The sequence below is a fragment of the Mercenaria mercenaria genome, chromosome 19 (assembly GCF_021730395.1).
Source record: "Mercenaria mercenaria strain notata chromosome 19, MADL_Memer_1, whole genome shotgun sequence".
NCBI lineage: Eukaryota > Metazoa > Mollusca > Bivalvia > Venerida > Veneridae > Mercenaria > Mercenaria mercenaria.
In genome coordinates, this window is record NC_069379.1 from 24978769 (window position 1) to 25000060 (window position 21292).

Genomic DNA, 21292 nt, shown 5'->3' on the forward strand with positions numbered 1-21292 from the left:
TATTTAAATACCACCTATGTAATACACGACAGCCGTTTTTGGCGCAGTGTCATCATCATTCTTAACGACAGACGTTTTAGGCGCAGTGACATCATCATTCTTTCCTTATTTGGGCATTACCATATACGGTAAATCAGTGAATAACAACTAAGTGAATCACTTTTTGCGGGCCGTAATATAAAATGAAGCTCCATGTCTAATTTCATTTTACATAATTTTGCCATAAATACCATATTTGTTAAAGCCTACATAAGGAATGAATGATGATGTCACTGTGTCCAATATAGCTGCCGTTTTATTACATTGATAATATTTAAAATAGCATATCATTTTTGTTATTAGTCCGATTTTCTTTTTTTTTTTTTTCGCCAGTTTATGGTAAATTTAGAAAGACAAAAAATGTTTTGGAAGGGTTTAAAGCGGTCGCTTAAGAAAAAGGTCGTTCAATACAGGTAATCGCATGTGTGATGTCGAATGTATGTCAATAAGCAGTATTTCTATTTAGAACGGCATTGGAATAAATTTTCACCCTGACAGCGCACACATTTCTTTTGAACAGCAACAAGCGGATCCATAGCTTAATTGAAAAAAGATCAATGCGCCGATCGATGGAGTAGCCTAGATTTACCACTGGTAACTAAGGGTATGTTGGGGTGTGATAAATACTGAAGGAAATGTCGGACTTTCTCAAATACATGTATACATGTTTAGGTGAGTGAATTATAAATCTTATGAGGATGAATATTTAAATCAACAATAATAAGAATCACATGAGTAACTTTGTCGTGATTAAACGAACTTACTAATATTTTGTAAAACATTATTTTCTGTTTGAGAAATATATAGAACACTTAAAATATAAGTACATACTAATATAATAATCAAGAAATAATATATAATTTAGTATTGCATGTATCAGACGTACGACACCGCCAATCGTGTTTATATTTACTTTCGCATTAGTAAATTAAAGTTTATATAAGAAGTTTCCAAGTATGACAATTTTCTTTTATTTTACTACACTCATCATTAACTGAGAAACAAAAGAAAAAAAAAAGAAAAAAAAAAAAAAAACAATCACAAATAATTTCAGCTATGGCGAAACAAGTGTGAAATACCGTTTAAAAATGAATGAATCATATTAGTTTAGAAGGACATAACGAATAAATAATTTAAATGTAAGATAATGATGCCATAACCCGCTATTGTTGTCTTATCTTTTTCAGTGTTGATCCGATTCCTTTGTAGTTTCAAAAGAGTTATACTTGTTTGTGTTTATTATAAGCAAAACCCTCGGCTGCTCTTGATTATTTTCTCATTAAAGTGAATTAATATTTGTTTCACGTGTGTTGTATGCCCTGTTTATATTTATTTTCTTGTTTGTATACGATTGAACAGATATTTGCGAAGTGCAAATAGTTCAAGTTCTTATAAGTATAATTTTTGTACGTGTTTACTATACGCTAGGTTACAAGTTCAACTACACTAGGGTTTTTATATATAATCTTACAGGCACTGATTAAGAAAACACAATCTTTCAAGTCCATTTTATCATGTTATGACAAGTTTAAGGTAATTTTTCGGTAATTTATTACTTTTTGGATACATTTGTTGATGTTTATCTCATAAATATAAGTCAAACACGATGGCTATTGATTTGGTTTAAGTTTAAAGTTATTATAGCAGAATGTATCGACCTGTTTAAGTAATGTACACAATGTTGATAAAAATTGGAATATTTCAGCAGTTCAAATCAGGGAAATTTGATTAAATTGAAATATTTCAACTGTTCATATTACGGAAAATTGATATTTCTAGATGGGAATTATAGCTTAACCACCTGAGTCGAAAGTAAAACAATCTTCGAGTGTGTTATGTGGATTATTTATTTCAAAAAGGCAGGTATATTTAATTACCACATAAATTTTCAATGGTTAAGTCTTAGTCTTACAAGCTAGTATAAGATGTTTGCCGTCGTCAGGATATTCACTTGACACATTATTACATACTAAAAACAAAATTGAACGCAAAATACATGGGAAAATCCATAGACGGGATGAAAAACCATGTTCTCTTTTAATTGTAAAGGAAGGTAATTTTCCGACTTTTAACAGTCAATACTGGGGATGACATGTTGCGACTTTTTAGCACAGTTCATATTCTATAGTGTTATATCTGTCTGTTATTTATCTAGAAAATAGTGCTTTGATTTGAAAAAATGTTTTATAATAAAAACAAACTAAAATGTAAATTGATTATCAGTAATAAAGGTGAAACTATTCTTACTGAATGCAACAAAATGGGATAAAATCAAATTATTGTGTTTCATATGTACATACAGGCACTCTATTTCGGTCAGTGCAAATAGGTTTTATATGTTTTAACTTACTTTCCCCAAAATCCAAGAAATCTGTACACAAACATATGAAACATTGCCAGGCGAGTAATAGGGAAGGGAAATTATAGTGTATCCGTTCTGAGGTTTGAGTCTGAACGCAAAAATATCACTTGCCCCTCACCGCTGAACGATCGAAACCTTCCTTGAAACGTAGTATTCTTTCAAGTGCGGAAGGTTGGTGGTTCTACCCAGGTGACCACCCGAGCGTGAAATAATACTTGCAGTTACTACGCGGGATTTCCTTCGCTATGAATGGCTGGAATGTCGCCATATGTGCTATAAGTGTGTCATGTGACGATAAGCTCAACAAAACAGCACGTTTGTAACATAATCTATTGAACATAAGCGTTTATTAGTTTGCCTGGTTTACTTTTAAATCCTGAGCGCATTAATTATTAAGTACAAATACATTATAAAAGGAAAATCTATTAAAGATAAATGACATAATTTGATTTTGGTCTTTAAATGTTTTGACTGGATAAATTCAATATTTATGTTTTATCAACCCATTACGATGAAAAATCTTTCAGAATGTTCATGGATTTCTAATGGGTAAGTATTCTAATGTCGTCGAAAATCCATCCATTAACCATTTCAATATAAAAAAAGTCACGAAAAACACTTTTGAAATTTATCTGATAACTTTTTTTATGTCTAGCAAGAATAAATAGGTTAAATACAGATGTACTTCAGTGGTGTAAACTGTTTGAAGCAAGAGAGCAGCAAGAATAATTATCGCGTCGGGATTATGGCTTCCTATATTTTTAACATCGGAATTTCTGAATTCATCTCGCACTCGAGAATTTCTGAGTCACCATGAAAAGTTCCGCTTTTTTCTGCATGTAAACTCCGATTTCTTTATTTACGCCAATGTCAGATAGCGCGGACGATAGTTGTCGGAGCGGGATTTCCCCATGCTTTAGTGGTTTGAAGTCCCGGCTACTTTTTATTGTAGCAAATAAAGTTCTAAACTGGAGAAACCCCAGATCCCCACCCCCACTTCTCCCACCTCCAATTATTAATGAAGCGCCTGCGATAGTAACGACCGTATACAAAGACGCTTGCGTTACATTTTATAATAACGCCTTTGATAATTTGCACTGTCTTTTTTTCAGGAACCGTGACAGCTACAGTTTGTAATGGCGCTCCTCGTATATTCTCCTAAGCGTCACCGGAAAGGTCCGAAAGTAGCCGAAGACAGTTCTGTATACAGCACAGTAAATTCTGGGAAAACACCTTCCATCGTTGGACTTGAAAATTTGAGAATCGAACCATCTCAGGAATTTATCGTTGAAACGATGCCGACCCCTAACAGTCTAACATATCACCCAGTATCTACAACGCCAAATAAAAAGACTTATAGGCCACACCCGACACCTCGGTGGGAAGGCAGAAAAAAGACAACTGTTCATGTTGCAGTGACGTTTCTTAAAATAGGAGAAGTAGAAACAATTAAGGAATATTTCGAAGCGGACGTTTATATTCAAGCTAGATGGAGAGAGCCTCTACTAGATAAAACAAAGGTGTGGTAGAATAATTTACAAGGTGCTGTTTTACAATAACTTATATAACATTTCACGCTTGCGCAAGTCGGAGAATGATTGTATTTGTGTGGCTGCTAGACATTATTTGATCACTTACTTCAATTTTGTAGTTGATCACTACGAAATCAAATGTTAGTCATATTCGCTGGTCCGTCACAAGTCGTCCAAACAAAAACATTTTTTTCCTCAATACTTGACGACTTTCTCAATAGTAGCATGGTTCAGTTTACTCCACTGCGTTTCAGTATACATTGTAACGAAATCTGAATGCTCATAGTGCATTAAAAAATGTCTGCGCAAGAATGTTATGTCTCGAAAGAACCAAAAAGCAGTACATTTAGAGGGCTGTATTTAATGAAGCATATCTTTTTATATTGAAGCTAATTCCCATTTTCCTTTTTCAATAGTAGCAACTAAGTTTTTTATGGGAACATAAGTTATATGACATAAAGAAGAGCTGGATTTAGTGGTGTTCAATCTGTATATTACATAGGCCTAACTATAGCGAAGGAACCAGCCTGGGAGCCATCTGGTCGCGTAATGGCGGACAGGTTTTTGAAAACTATATTTTTCTTTCACTTGGCATGGTCACAGAGGTCTTTATTAAAGCTGGTTTCTGTTTAAATTTCATTATGGATGTATTTTTTTACATCATTTTAGTAGAAAAATGGGAGAGGAGGTTGTATTTGGTGAAGTGAAACTCAATTTTACTACGAGTAGTACTTCCAGGTCATAGCAGTGTGATTTTAATGTGTTTTACAGTAGGCAAATGTGACAAGAAAAATCTCTCTAGAATATACACGACCCCTACTTTTCTCTTCATTTTATATCAGTTTTATCATAACTCTTTACAGGACTTTTAGTGTTTTCTTTGACTTGCAATTGTCTTTATTTTTCAGACAACTGTTTCAGACTTTACCCAGTTTTGGAACCCCGAGTTGGTATTGCAGAATGTATTCGAGGACCCGAAAGAGCAGATCTGGCATGAGGTGCGGTATATGCAACATGGAGAGGCATTTATATACGAAATGAGACGTGTCAAGGGAAAGTTTATGGAGACGATGGAGTTGAATGATTTTCCATTCGACGTACAGGTATGTTCAAGTGAGTCGTCATGTTAACAAGAGCTGTCGGAGGACAGCAACGCTCGGCTATTCAACAGCCTTGTCACTTTGATTGTCACATTAGAAACAACTGCCAAATTGCCCTTTACAAATTGAAACAACTGAATGGTATCTGGTACATGGATTAAAACATTCACATCTAGATTTTTGTAACAGTCATTCCATTTCATATATATATATATATATATATATATATATATATATATATATATATATATATATATATATATATATATATATATATATATATATATATATATATGTCTAAACTGACAATTTAGAGAGGAAGATGAATTAAGACGTTGTCTTAAGACACATCTATTACACCTAAATTATCACTTTGGATGATGTACAGAATGATGAAATAAGACTTCGTGAAGCCCATTAGAAGCTTATTCTATGCATATTTTGCGCTATATAATGGTTATTTGTATTGTATTTTTTAATGAATGAATATAAAAGTCGAAAAGGGGGCATAATTTTGTAAAATTGCAGAATAGGGTTATGGAACCTGTACAATGCACACAGCTCATGACCATGGACAAGTGTGTGAAGTTTCAATCCTTTCCCAGTAGTAGGTACTGAGATATCAGCTTACATACAAAAACTTAACCAAACACATCTATGTCAAATAAAGGGGCATAATTCTGTAAAATGCAGAGTAAACTTATGGAACATATGCACGGCCGGTCAGTTTATGACAATAAACAAGTGTGCGAAGTTTCAATCCATTCCCATTAGTGGGTACTGAGATACCAGCTTACATACAAAAACTGCTAAGTCGGAAAAAAAACATAATTTTGAAAAAATGCAAATTAGATTTACGAAACCTGTGCACTGGATCCTGTGCACAGGATGTCAGGTTATCACAGTGAACAAGTATGTGAAGTTTCAATCCATTCCCATTAGTGGTTACTGAGATACCAGCTTACATATAAAACCTTAACTAAGAATTTCTAAGTATAAAAAAGAAAAAGGGGCATAATTAAAAAAAAAGGCAAAATAGAGTTATGGAACATGTGCAGTGTAAGTGAGTTTTTCCAAAGAAGTATAAAATTATTTTTATAGCTCTTTGGTTTTTCATAGTAAATAAGTGTGTGAAGTCCCACAAGTGATTACTGAAATACCAGCTTACATACAAAAACTTTACCTAATCGGGACGCCGACGCCGACACAGACACGGAAGAGGCACAATCGTGAGGTTTCCCGAATACAGTACATTCTGATCGATCGGAGGATATTACTAAGATGCTGATATATGACTTGGTTGGGACTTCTTGCCGACGGCTTTAGCCATTATGAAAGAAGGTGTGTCGTTCTGCGTAAAAATGCACACACCAGCCATTTATTGACCTGTTTATCATATTAAATTATCCTCATTGTCATTTAGTATTTTCATTCATCACATTTCCATCAAATTTATAATTATCATTTATTGATTTTTCTTTTCATCCACAATGCCGTCACACCTGAAAATGTTAAGCAACCCTCCATCCGCATATCTAACATTGCTACATCGCGTCGACGTCAGGATGTGGTGACGTTCCGGTTACCGGAGTCATTCTGATTATATGACGCGCGAGGCACACTGCATCAGTATTTATCCGTCAACGTTTTCACGGGTGTTTTTGTTACTATTTATATTCATGTATACATATGATAATAGTACATGTATATACAATACGCCAGTATACAATACGCCACAGCGCTTCTGAAATATATTTTGTATTTGTCTGGAAACCAGTTTTAAACTATGCTCATACACAGTTCTATGTTCTAATTGTGCTCCTCTATTTATGACAAATACAACTTTCCTTGACATAGCAAAGGTGTAGGGTCATTGAATTAGGAAACGCTGAGGACTGAACAATACTTTACATGAATGGAACATATATTAAAAGTTTAACATCAACTTAAAATATGCGCAAATTTCATGCTGTATAGAATTCTGTAAATGGTAGGCTAACAGACTCATTTCATACCGATTTGTTGGGAAGTTTTTTCTTTGCAGTTTGAAAGCAACTGAGAAGGTTATAGTCAGTTTTGCTGTTGTAACGACCTATGCGGTATGAGCTAATAAAACCCAAGTATGCTTCAGTCCTAATGATTTGATTAAATGCCCCATGGTTTCTCACTGTTTCAGGGTATTTCAATGGTGCTGTCATCTGAATTAACAAAAGACGTTTTGGACATTGTTGAAGATAAAGAGGAAATCAGCTCTATATATGTTGACTGTTTTTCGGATAGTCAGGTATGATTAAAGAAAATGTTTTTTTTTGTTGTTTTTTTGCAGGAATTTTATTATTTAATATCAGCAATTGTGCATGTACTTGAAAGCCGGAGACTTTATATAGGTGTGTCAAAATACGTTTTATATGAAAATGCATTTAAAGAATTTCATGACTGTATTTTATTCTGTCGGGTTCGAAGAAAGACCAAACCACTGTATGCCACAGGTACTCCGTGGCTGGACATATAGACGTCGTGTTGACTACCCGCTGTGACTTTACCGTTATTTCTCATGTTTGAAATTCTTTACATTTATAGTTACCAAATAACCCACAGCTTTCGATTTAAGTGCTTCTTTAAAATATTCAGAATTTGCCGATGATATAAAGAAAAAGATAAGGCCATTTTCTTAAACAAACGGAAGTGGACTGAGCGGATTTTGTGGTTTTAATTTCCAAGCCGGATTCAATCTACTTCCGTTGGTTGAAAAATGGCGCGAGAACTGCGTTGTATTTTTTCAGGTACCTATGCTGTATGCCTTTTTTAGGATGGTTACTTATTTCTGTATTCACAAATGGATGAAAAGGTCATGTACATATACAAATTATTTGAGACAAAAATCGTATGTTCTTATTGGCGTTGAGTGAAAAATATAAAATAGAATAGGCAATATGGTCATTTATTTACGTGATAAATACATGGAGATAACCGTAATGGTCGTCGGGGATATTGTCATGATATATTTGACATCCTGCAGAATGAAGATTACATAATAATGGCATGTCATTACAACCATAATTATGTGAACACGTATTACAATATGTAAACATGTACATGAATATATATGCAATATACAGACATTCAGTCATATATACCTGGAATGTCTCTCGGCGAACAATTGAGCTTCGGCGGGGAGTTATTCATAATTCCTCACAGCGACCATGTTTTAACCTAAAGTCTGCCGGCTGCATGCGACCATTGCAGACCAAGATCAGGCTGATGTTCACTATTCAGTCAGAACATTTTCAGTGAATACCCCTTTGAAAAATAAATGGTACTGCCCAAACTGATAATGGATCAGTTCATTTTGGGTGAAGTTTAATCGTACGCATGCTAAAATGGAGGGAAAAATGAGAACATACGTAGTCTATAGTCTCCGAAATAATTTTATAGGTGTGGTAACACGCAGTTAGTTTAATGCTGACTAGTATTTCAAATGTACCTTTCCATGAAGACTATCTGGAAGACTATATGATGTTGAATTCTCTTACTGTCTTGACAGGAATGGGAGCTTTACAACTTCGTTGAGATGGACCCTCTAGATATTTCTGCACAATACACACGTGCACGAATTAGTTACCCAGGAGTAATAGCCACATGTTGTGTGTCAAGAAGAGCAGGATTCTTTGCTTGGAACGTACTGGTGATTGTGGTATGTGAACACTAAATTTGTTCAGTAACAGTAAGCTTGGAGCGTACTGATAATTGTGGTATGTGTACACTAAATGTGTTAAGTAACAGTAAGCTTGGAGCGTACTGATAATTGTGGTATGTGAACACTAAATTTGTTCAGTAACAGTAAGCTTGGAACGTACTGGTGATTGTGGTATGTGAACACTAAATTTGTTCAGTAACAGTAAGCTTGGAGCGTGCTGATGATTGTGGTATGTGAACACTAAATTTGTTCAGTAACAGTAAGCTTGGAGCGTACTGGTGATTGAGGTATGTGAACACTAAATTTGTAATGGAACGTACTAGTTATTGTTGTATATGAACAGTAGATTTGTTTTGTAACAGTAAGCTTGGAACGCACAGGTGATTGTGGTATGTGAATAGTAGATTTGTTCTGTAACAATAAGCTTGGAACGTACTGGTGATTGAGGTATGTGAACAGTAGATTTGTAATGGAACGTACTAGTTATTGTTGTATATGAACAGTAGATTTGTTTTGTAACAGTAAGCTTGGAACGCACAGGTGATTGTGGTATGTGAATAGTAGATTTGTTCTGTAACAATAAGCTTGGAACGTACTGGTGATTGAGGTATGTGAACTGTTGATTTGTTCCGTGACAGTTAGCTTGGAACGTACCAGCAATTGTTTGTTTGTTTGTTTTGGGTTTAACAGTACGAGTACAAACCTGTTCCCCGCAGGTAATTGCCAACTTCCCCACATGAATCAGAGGCGGAGGATTAATGATTTCAGACACAATATCGTATATCAAATAGTCACGGAGAAATACTTCCCGCCCGAGGATCGAACTCAGACTCCGCGATCCGTAAACCAACGCTCTACCTACTGAGCTAAGCGGGCGGGCTGTGGTATGTGGACAGTAGATTTGTTCTTTAACAGAAAGCTTGGAACGAACTGGCGAATGTGGTATGCGAAAAATAGATTGTTCTGTAACAGTTAGCTCGGAACGTACTGGGGATTGGGGTATGTGAACAGTAAATTTGTTCTGTAACAGTTAGATTGGAACGTATTGGTGATTGGGGTATGTGAACAGTAAATTTGTCTGTAACAGTTAGCTTGGAACGTATTGATGATTGGGTCATGTGAACAGTAAATTTGTTCTGTAACAGTTAGCTTAGACAGTATTGGTGATTGGGATATGGGAACAGTAAATTCATTTTGTAACAGTTAGCTTGGAACGTATTGGTGATTGGGGTATGTGAACAGTAAATTTGTTCTGTAACAGTAAGCTTAGAACGTATTGGTGATTGGGATATGTGAACAGTAAATTTGTTCTATTACAGTTAGGTTGGAAGTATTGGTGACTGGGATATGGGAACAGTAAATTTGTTTTGTAACAGTTAGCTTGGAACGTATTGGTGATTGGGGTATGTGAACAGTAAATTTGTTCTGTAACAGTTAGCTTGGAACGTCCTGGTGATCGGGGATGGGAACAGTAAATTTGTTCTGTAACAGTTAGCTTGGAACGTATTGGTGATTGGGATGTAAATTTGTTCTGTAACAGTTAGCTTGGAACGTATTAGTGATTGGGATATGTGAACAGTAAATTTGTCTGTAACAGTTAGCTTGGAACATATTGATGATTGGGATATGTGAAGAGTAAATTTGTTCTGTAACAGTTAGCTTAGACAGTATTGTCGATTGGGATATGGGAACAGTAAATTCATTTTGTAACAGTTAGCTTGGAACGTATTGGTGATTGGGGTATGTGAACAGTAAATTTGTTCTGTAACAGTAAGCCTAGAATGTATTGTTAATTGGGATATGTGAACAGTAAATTTTTTCTATAACAGTAAGGTTGGAAGTATTGGTGACTGGGATATGGGAACAGTAAATTTGTTTTGTAACAGTTAGCTTGGAACGTATTGGTGATTGGGGTATGTGAACAGTAAATTTGTTCTGTAACAGTTAGCTTGGAACGTCCTGGTGATCGGGGTATAGGAACAGTAAATTTGTTCTGAAACAGTTAGCTTGGAACGTATTGGTGATCGGGGTATGTGAACAGTAAATTTATTCTGTAACAATTAACTAGGAACGTCCTGGTGGTCGGGGTATGGGAACAGTCAATTTTTTCTGTAACAGTTAGCTTGGAACGTATTGGTGATCGGGGTATGTGAACAGTAAAATTGTTCTGTAACAGTTAGCTTGGAACGTACTGGTGATCGGGGTATGGGAACAGTAAATTTGTTCTGTAACAGTTAACTTGGAACGTACTGGTGGTCGGGGTATGTGAACAGTAAATTTGTTCTGTAACAGTTAGCTTGGAACGTACTGGAGATTGGGATATGTGAACAGTAAATTTGTTCTGTTACACTTAGCTTGGAACGTATTGGTGATTGGGGTATGTGAACAGTAAATTTGTTCTGTAACAGTTTGCTTGGAACGTATTGGTGATTGGGGTATGTGAACTGTAAATTTTTTTCTGTAACAGTTAGCTTGGAACGTATTGGCGATTTGGGTATGTGAACTGTAAATTTGTTCTGTAACAGGTAGCTTACGTATTGGTGATTGGGGTATGTGAAGACTAAATTTGTTCTGTAAGAGTTAATTTGCTTTCAGTACATTTTATATGCATGTAGAATGCTTTTTTTTCTATTTTCTGTCTATTTGCACAGAAAGAACAAAAATAGTACGACAGTAGGATCCGATAGTACGTATTAATATACATGACTTACCAGCAATAGCAAACGTGTTCATATAATCTTTAGCGTATTTGTCAGCGGTGAGATTAGTTTTGAAAAGGATAACAAAGTCAATGTACTAGTATTCGTGTATCCTTAATTGATCAAAACGTACACGATTAATTCTAGTACCCTTTTAACTAAGAACATTACAGGTGTTTATAGGGTGAGCTATTGTGATCACTCACCGTCCGGCGTCCGTCCGTCCGTCCATCCACACTTTTCTTTAAACAACATCTCCTTCTAAACCATCAGGTCAATTTTGATGAAACTTCACAGGGATGTTCCTTGAATAGTCTTCTTTAAAAATTGTTCAAAGAATTGAATCCATTTAGAACTCTGGTTGCCATGGTAACCAAAAGGAAAAACTTTAAAAATCTTCTTGTTCAAAACCAAAGGTCATAGGGCTTGTATATTTGGTAAGTAGCATCATCTAATGGTCCTTTACCAAGATTGTTTAACTAATTCCCCTAGGGTCAATTATGGCCCCGCCCTGGGGGTCACATGGTTTACATAGACTTATATAGGGAAAACTTTGAAAATCTTCTTGTCAAAAACCACAAGGCATAGAGCCTCAATATTTGGCATGTGACATCATCTAATAGTCCTCTACCAAGATTGTTCAAATTATGCCCCTGGGGTGAAAAGAGGCCCCGTACCGGGGGTCCCAAATTTTACATAGACTTATATAAGAAAATAGTTAAAAATCTTCTTGTCTGAAACCAAAAGACCTAGGCCTTTGATACCGTATTTGAAAAGTAGCATTGCCTATTGGTTCCCTACCAAAATTGTTCAAATTATGCCCCTGGGGTGAAAAGAGGCCCCGCCCCGGGGTCTCAAGTTTTACATAGACTTAAATATGATTTAAAAAAAAATCTTCTTATCTGAAACCACTAAACCTAGGCCTTTGATGTTTGGCATGTTGCATTGCCTTGTGGCAAGATTATTCAAATTATGTCCCTGGGATGAAAAGAGGCCCCGCGCCAGGGGTACCAAGTTTTACATAGACTTATATAGGATTTTTTTTTAAAAAATCTACTTGTCTGAAACTGCAAGGCCTAGGCTTTTGGTTTTTGGTATGTTGCATTGCCTAATGGTCCTTTATAAAGATTGTTCAAATTATGCTCCTGGGGTAAAACAAGGCTCTGCCCTAGGGTCCCAAGTTTTACATAGACTTACATAGAAAAAATCTTCTTGACTGAAAGTTCAAGGCCTAGACTTTTGATATTCAGTATGTAGCATTGCCTAGTGGCTCTCTAACAAGATTGTTCAAATTATGCCCTTGGGGCCCCGCCCCGATGGTCACATGGTTTTTATATGTAGTTATATAGGAAAAAAATAAAAAATACTTCAAAAATTATCTTATGGCCCCATGTAATTAGGGGTCACTTGACTGTAACCTTAACCTACTGACCTACTTTCTTGTTTTTTAATAAACAGCCTTGAAATTTGGATGACATGTACAGTTTTGTACACCAACCTTAAAACTGGCTTTCAGTGACCATTAATATGACCTACTGACCTACTTTCTTGTTTTTGAAGCTTTTGCAAAGAAATTTGTTCAAGCAAGCAACTTAACTCAGGTGAGCAATATAGGGCCATCATGGCACTCTTGTTCAAAAGAACTGGAATACAAGGCATTAGTCCGGAGCCAGCCAGAATACCGTCTGGATCCCTTACACAAAGACAAATACTAACAAAGTTTAAGTAGTCTGCAGGCGTGCCATACGTTGAGTGAAGCGTCATTATTCCACTCTTTCGAATGTTACAGTCATGCAAAGGAGCTTGGCCGCCGGGCTGTAGAACACCTGAGATTGAACTGCAGTCATGCAAAGGAGCTTGGCTGCCGGGCAGTAGAACACCTGAGATTAGACTTCAGTCATGCAAGAAGAGCTTGGCTGCCGGAATACAGTCATGCAAGAAGAGCTTGACTGGCGTGCTATAGAACACCTGAGATTAGACTACAGTCATGCAAGAAGAGCTTGGCTGGCGGGCTATTGAACACCTGAGATTAGACTACAGTCGTGCAGGAAGAGCTTGGCTGGCGGGCTATAGAACACCTGATATTAGACTACATTCGTGCAAGAAGAGCTTGGCTGGCGGGCTGTAGAACACCTGAGATTAGACTACAGTCGTGCAGGAAGAGCTTGGCTGGCGGGCTATAGAACACCTGAGATTAGACTACAGTCGTGCAGGAAGAGCTTGGCTGGCGGGCTGTAGAACACCTGATATTAGACTACATTCGTGCAAGAAGAGCTTGGCTGGCGGGCTGTAGAACACCTGATATTAGACTTCAGTCGTGCAAGATGGGCTTGGCTGGCGTGCTGTAGAACACCTGAGATTAGACTACAGTCATGCAAGAAGGGCTTGGCTGGCGTGCTGTAGAACACCTGAGATTAGACTACAGCCATGCAAGAAGAGCTTGGCTGGCGTGCTGTAGAACACCTGAGATTAGACTACAGCCATGCAAGAAGAGCTTGGCTGGCGTGCTGTAGAACACCTGAGATTAGACTACAGCCATGCAAGAAGAGCTTGGCTGGCGTGCTGTAGAACACCTGAGATTAGACTACAGCCATGCAAGAGAGCTTGGCTGGCGTGCTGTAGAACACCTGAGATTAGACTACAGCCATGCAAGAAGAGCTTGGCTGGCGTGCTGTAGAACACCTGAGATTAGACTACAGTCATGCAAGAAGAGCTTGGCTGGCGTGCTGTAGAACACCTGATATTAGACTACAGTCATGCAAGAAGAGCTTGGCTGGCAGGCTGTAGAACACCTGATATCAGACTACAGTCATGCAAGAAGAGCTTGGCTGGCGGGCTATAGAACACCTGATATTAGACTAATGTCTCATTATGTTCTACAAAATCTACCACAATCAACCTTCCATCTTACATAAAACTCTTTTCGGTCTAATCAGTCATATGCATCCATTATCCCTTAGACAATTTTAAGTGCTGCATTTTGACACATAGTATCAACCTTTGCAAGCAACTTCCTGGTTACATGGCAACCTTACCTGACCTTTACAAGTTCAAGTAGGCTGTGGTACAGCGGGCGTTCAATGTTTTTACCGAAAAAGTTCTTTTTCTTTTTCTCATTCTATATATGAACATTTCTGACGTGCACTTAGGTCTGTTTGGAGGGATTGACAATATGCAGGGATAGATAGATGGATGAACATATACATGTAATTAGAGTTAGTCGTTTTAGTCTCATTCTCAAATTTTGATTTCTGGTAAAGTCCCTTTGATATGCATTTAGTTGAATCACTTAAACTTGGGCTATTGTTAAAAGAAATATGCTGTCTTTACGACTCGGTATTTATCAATGTTATTTGTTTTCAGAATCTACTAACCATTTTCGCTTTTACGACATTTGCCGTGGCACCGACCTTGACACAGAACAGATTACAGTTGTCATTCATTTTGATGTTGGCGTCGATCAGCTTCCGGTTTGTGACAAACCAAAGTATTCCAAAAATATCCTACCTTACACATCTTGTAAGTGTTCAATACTGGAAATTTATATAAAGATTTAGAAAAAATATTGCAAATCAAAATTTAACGATCAAAGCATTTCCACTTACGTTATACAGTACGCACATATTTAAATAAAATTGCAGACAACGCGGTCAGCCGAGTCTGAAGGTTTGGTTCAAGGATTAGGCAAAACTTGACTCACCGAGTCACCGCTACTAATATTGGAAAACATAGGAATTTATACATCTCATTCAAATGATTATCAAATTCATCTGACCAGCACAACATTTTCTGTGTTTTTTTTTTCTTGAAGACTACGTCAGGGACACATTTTCATAACCTTACGCACTAGGTGTCAAAGACATCACATCATGTCATGTTGATTTATTACAGGACCGCTATGTGCTGGTGTCCGAGACATCGCATCATGTCATGTTGATTTATTACAGGACCGTTATGTGCTGGTGTCCGAGACATCGCATGATGTTGATTTATTACAGGACCGCTATGTGCTGATGCAGAGACATCACATCATGTCATGTTGATTTATTACAGGACCGCTATGTGCTGGTGTCCGAGTCATCGCATCATGTCATGTTGATATATTACAGGATCGATATGTGCTGATGTAGAGGCATCACATCATGTCATGTTGATTTATTACAGGACCGTTATGTGCTGGTGTCAGAGACATCACATCGTGTCATGTTGACATATTACAGGAACGTTATGTGCTGATGTAGAGGCATCACATCATGTCATGTTGATTTATTACAGGACCGTTATTGCGCCGCGGTCAGACATTGAATGTTGTCATGATTAGGCAAATTGACACGAGTCACGTATATTTGGACTGGAATTAATATCCACATTCAATGTTATTTATTACAGCACAACGTTTTCTGGTTTTTTTTTGTCCTGAGACTACGTCAGGACATATTTCATTAAAACCTTACGCCTAGTGTAAGAGCATCACATCATGCCATGTTGATTTATTACAGGACCGTTATGTGCTGGTGAAGAGGCATCACATCATGTCATGTTCGTTTATTACAGGACCGTTATGTGCTGGTGTCCGAGACATCACATCATCTCATGTTGATTTATTACAGGACCGCTATGTGCTGGTGTCCGAGACATCACATCATGTCATGTTGATTTATTACAGGACCGTTATGTGCTGGTGTCAATGATGTTCAGTGGATTCATTACATTATGGCACGCAGTTCTATCCAGGTTCAAGTATAACGCCAACCTTCAGAGCAAGATGGACTTCTATGCATTTATCTTGTTCGCCATTGGGTACTTCTTTTTCCAGATGCTTTTCATACTTATCATGTTATACCAGGTAATACCACATATAAAATTCTACTTTAATCACATGTTGATGTAACAATTCTTTTGAACACTCAAGTTCATATGATCTAATAATATTCAAAATAAATTATTAAACAAAATATTAAGCTATAACCAGTAGACAATTAAATGATACTTTACGCAAACATGATTAGTGAAATTTGTGGAGCTACACACATGCAAAAGCTACATAAATGAATTTAATGTATTATAATATTGAGTTATTTTAGATGTAGGGTGACAATATAAGATATTTCTAACATCTATTTGACTTCGATTAACAGCGCCATATGAAGCTGAAAAACATAAAGACAAGGGAAAAGAAATACAGGGTATGCTTGTCTTTGTCAATTATATTTCAGTCATATTGATCATCTTGTTTCATGTATAGTCTGTACTAACCTATAAATACCATTTCTGTCGTGTCCTACGGCGCAGCAAAAGTGTCAGTGGCGTGTTTCAAGTTACTAACTGGAAATTTCGACTTACTGACCTGACAGTCATATATTCCGGATATGGAGGCAAGATCAAAATTTCAAGTCACGTACATATCAAATTTTCTAGTTACAAAGTCGAAATTTCGAGATTTTGAGATATAGATTGATACATTACACACGTCTACTAAAGCAGCTCTACATAGTCCTTGAAAATTATTTCACTTGAAAGTTCTGTTTTTACAAAAAAGCATGCGAAATGATTTATCGTAACAAAATCTGTTTAATCATAATTTGATGCCTGGACATTGAATGCAAGAGTATAATTGTTGTGAAATATTTATGCATATTTTTTTTTCAGTTTAAAGTTCAAAACTTTGCCGGAGAATTATGGAGCACACTGAAAGCGGAAGTGACTGATGGTGCCTTCTCCCTGGGCCTGCGCAATAAGAGCAACATACACACACGACCGAGGTAGACCGGAAGTTGACGGTGCTAAGAAAACGAAGAAATGTGTGCGTATGTGTGTTGCAAAGGGAAACAGGATCAGCGACAAATTTCTATTTCTTACTTGCTAAATTAATGATAATCCAAAAATATGGTACTTATAGGAGAGTAAAATTTCAGACTTATTTTTCATTATTTATTGTTCACTGTACTCACATTCGCGTTTTCCTGTTATGATACACACATCAAAGGATCCGTCCATTTTATTTCATTTTTGCCAGCATATTGTTGATATATCAAAATATAGTTAGAAAAAAAAAACTGTGCCTTTAGCGATATTGTACCAATAGAATATGTATTAAATTTTCGTTTGGAAAATTTCAAATGTGGTAAAAATTTCAAGAAATAATTGTTTAAAAGCAAGATGTCTTGCGTTTCAGACAATGCTTAGTTTAAGTTACTCCAGAACGAATTCTTCATTGATGTATCTGTTAATGATCTGTTAATGATCTGTTAATGAATTTGTATAACATCATTACATGTTGCATTTATTTTGCACAGAGCGAAAATTTTGCAAATTTTGCAGATGACAAGGCATGATAAAGACTGTGATACATATGTGTTTAGTTGCTTTGTGTTGTAGTATTATGCATTTCTGTGATATAAATGTATTATTAATGTATTTAAAAAAGAACCATGGTGCTTGTTAATGTATTTGCATACCTCTAGTATTGTTGTTTTAATCTTCTCAGATTACAATAAAATTCATACTTTCCTTTCATAGTTATGTGTGACATGTTTTCCCACAGTTAATAGTTTCTCTTCTCAAGGGCTTATACTCTAAGCAGCATGTGCTGTTCTAGTGCGGAACGGCTTGTCTGACCACCAATCATGGCAGCATGTGTTGCCCTAGTGCGGAACGGCTTGTCTGACCATCAACCAGGCAGCACATGCTGTTCTAGTGCTGAACGGCTAACTACTATACACCAACCAGGCAGCACGTGCTGTTCTAGTGCGGAACACTTATACACCAACCAGGCAGGATGTGCTGTTCTAGTGCGGAACACTTAAACACCAACCAGGCAGCATGTACTGTTCTAGTGCGAAACACGTATACACCAACCGGGCAACATGTCCTGTTCTAGTGCGGAACACTTATACACCAGCCAGAAAGCATGTGCTGTTCTAGTGCGGAACAGCTTGTCTGAACACCAACCAGGCAGCATGTGCTGTTTTAGTGCGGAACACTTATACACCAACCAGACAGCATGTGCTGTTTTAGTGTGGAACACTTATACACCAACCAGACAGCTAGTGCGGAACTCTTATACACCAACCAGACAGCATGTGCTGTTCTAGTGCGGAACACTTATACACCAACCAGACAGCATGTGCTGTTCTAGTGCAGAACACTTATACACCAACCAGACAGCATGTGCTCTTCTAGTGCGGAACACTTATACACCAACCAGGCAGCATGTGCTGTTCTAGTGCGGAACGGCTTGTCTGAACACCAACCAGACAGCATCTGCTGTTCTAGTGTGGAACGGCTTGTCTGAACACCAACAGGCAACATGTGCTGTTCTAGTGCGGAACGGCTTGTCTGAACACCAACCAGACAGCATCTGCTGTTCTAGTGTGGAACGGCTTGTCTGAACACCAACAGGCAACATGTGCTGTTCTAGTGCGGAACGGCTTGTCTGAACCAAAATTTATCACCTCTTTCACGTGATCAACACCACCGAGTTCGTATGCTATCCAATATTTGATCAATGAGCTACTTTAAAATAGTTTTAGATAACGTTGTCATAACCCACGACCCGGCATAGGATGTCGCAGATATCTGAGCGGCTGTCCTGTCGTGCTGGCGGAGCGGTACAGCAAACTATGTTGTCGCAATGTTTCTGATCTATAGATTTACAGAGCTAATTATACATAATACCCTGATTGTACAATGAAAATCTTTACAGTAACATATTTCACTACCTTTTTTTTGAAATTTGTCACCGAATGTCAGTGGGTACTGTATAAATCAAGCAATTTACAGCGTCGGAAACTCGAACCTGAACCCGAGCCCCGGAACACCGTTCCGATGTTCTAATAACTAAACTGACAAGCCGTTTACACATTTTCTCCAGAGATTCATAAGTAACTGATATCCAATGCAGTTCTTTTAAGACCTGTGTAATGTGATCATAATGCGGTATTCTCGTTATGGTTCTGAAGATTTTGAAGTCTATTCAGCAAGGACTTCGGAACACCATACAAGAGCATATTGCAATAATCAAGGTGTGAAGTGACGAGTGAATTTACAAGTGATTTTGTGGCATCTGTATTTAGATATTTCCTGATGTGGCCTATTTCACGTAGCTGTCCATATCCTGATCTACAAACTGAGTTAATACGTTTTTCCATGCTCCTTTTGGAATCTAGAAAAGCATCAAGATTCCTTACTCATTTAGAAGGTTTAATGTTCTCTTCTCCAGTTTTCACAGAAACCGATTAAATATGCTTTTCTTTTCTTTGAGAGGTAAATACAATGACTTCAGTTTTATCAGCAATGACTTTCAACATGTTGCTGTTCATCCACGATACAATCTCGACGAGACAGTTTTCAACATAGCGTAAAGCATCCTTCTGAGAGACCGGGTTTGTTGGTTTGAAAGATAAATAAAGCTGCCCATCGTCGGCGTAAAAATGGTGATTTAGTCCATGTTTCTTGCATATAGTACCAGCTGGTTTAATGTACATTGTGAAAAATGTCAGTCCGAGAACAGACCCCTGTGGAACACTGTATTTCATTTGCACTGGTTTTGACAATTCACTATGGCGACAGTTTGGTAGCGGTCGCTCAGATATGAAGTTATCTATTCGAGTGGTTTCCCTGCGATGCCAAAGTGGTCATGGAGGCGGTGCAATAGTGTCTTGTGGTCGATGGTATCGAAAGCAGCTGAAAGGTCAAGCGTCACTAACATTATTATATCATTTTGGTCAAGGGAGTTGAGAATGTCATTTTGAACCTTCAGTAATGCAGTCTCAGTGGAGAGAAATTTTCTGTAGGTAGACTGGTGCTCTTCGTGGAGACTGTTCAAAGACAAGTGGCTTTCCAAACGAGCATCGACTACCTTTTCAAATATTTTAGACACGTACGGTAAATTAGAGACAGGTCTATAGTTCTTGAGAACATCTGCATCTAGATCTGATTTTTTGATGATTGGTCTGATCAACGTACGTTTGAAGGATTTCGGTACATATGCTTTCTATGAAGAACCATTGATTATTTTAGTAAGAGATGGTAACAGTTCTTCTAAGCACTCTTTCAAAAGCCATGTCGGAACTGGATCTAGCTCACATGATTTACTTGCAGATTTTGAAATAACTTTTTTCACTTCATCCTGTGAGACTGGAGTAAATTCTACAAGTTTATCTATTTGTGTGTTCGGAATTTCCTCGGTAGTAACCGCACCGGTTTGTATTTCTGTTCCTGACCTAATTTTATTTCTTATTCCATCAATTTTATCGATGAAGAAGTCGCTGAAATTTTGTGCTAGTTCTTTGGAGGAGGAAGATGTTGGCAGGACGGCCTCTTCCTCTCTACCATGAAGATTCTTTGTCACTTTGAATTAAGTTTTTTGATCACGTCCACAGGACTCTATCTTTCAGAATAGAAATTAAAACGTGTTTGTTTCAGCGATTTATTCAAAGAAGCACAGTGATATCTGTATATCCCATGATCTACTTGTCAGATTTGTTTTTCTCCATTTGCGTTCAAGTTTTCGTTTCAAATGTTTGGCTTCGTGTAGTTCCTCATTATACCATGGGCATGTCAGTCTAAGCACTATTGTTTTTGTAAGTCAACGAGTGATATCAAACTGTTGTTTAATGATTCCACGTGCTCGTCAACATCAGAAATTCACCTGTTTGTGTTGAGAATCTCCAAAGATTTTATTTCGTTTCTGAATGATTCAATGTCGATGGATCTCACCTTTCGAAAGGACACAGCTTTCCTAATTGGAGCTGGTTTTTCTGCTCGAATATAAAATATCACAGCGAAATGGTCACATGATATCTTCCCATCAGTATCAGATAGTCCGGGGTTAGTAACTTCTATATTTGATACAATATTTT

The 21292-nt window shown here is 37.3% G+C and overlaps 1 protein-coding gene across 2 annotated transcripts; it reads left to right on the forward strand.

Moving 5' to 3' along the window:
* The first annotated feature begins 431 nt into the window (after positions 1-431).
* Positions 432-17939, forward strand: LOC123542446 (acetylcholine-gated ion channel acc-4-like). Of its 2 annotated transcripts, none has more exons than XM_045328314.2 (9): positions 432-711; positions 3514-3921; positions 4842-5036; positions 7210-7317; positions 8578-8727; positions 14793-14948; positions 16096-16275; positions 16568-16615; positions 17079-17939. In XM_045328314.2, exons 2-9 carry the CDS (start codon positions 3538-3540, stop codon positions 17193-17195), a joined length of 1338 nt encoding a protein of 445 aa, XP_045184249.2. In that variant the 5' UTR covers positions 432-711; positions 3514-3537; the 3' UTR covers positions 17196-17939. The 2 variants fall into 2 exon arrangements, with proteins under 2 accessions (XP_045184249.2, XP_045184248.2); XM_045328313.2 differs by lacking the exon at positions 432-711 and adding an exon at positions 1655-1898.
* Positions 17940-21292: the final 3353 nt, after the last annotated feature.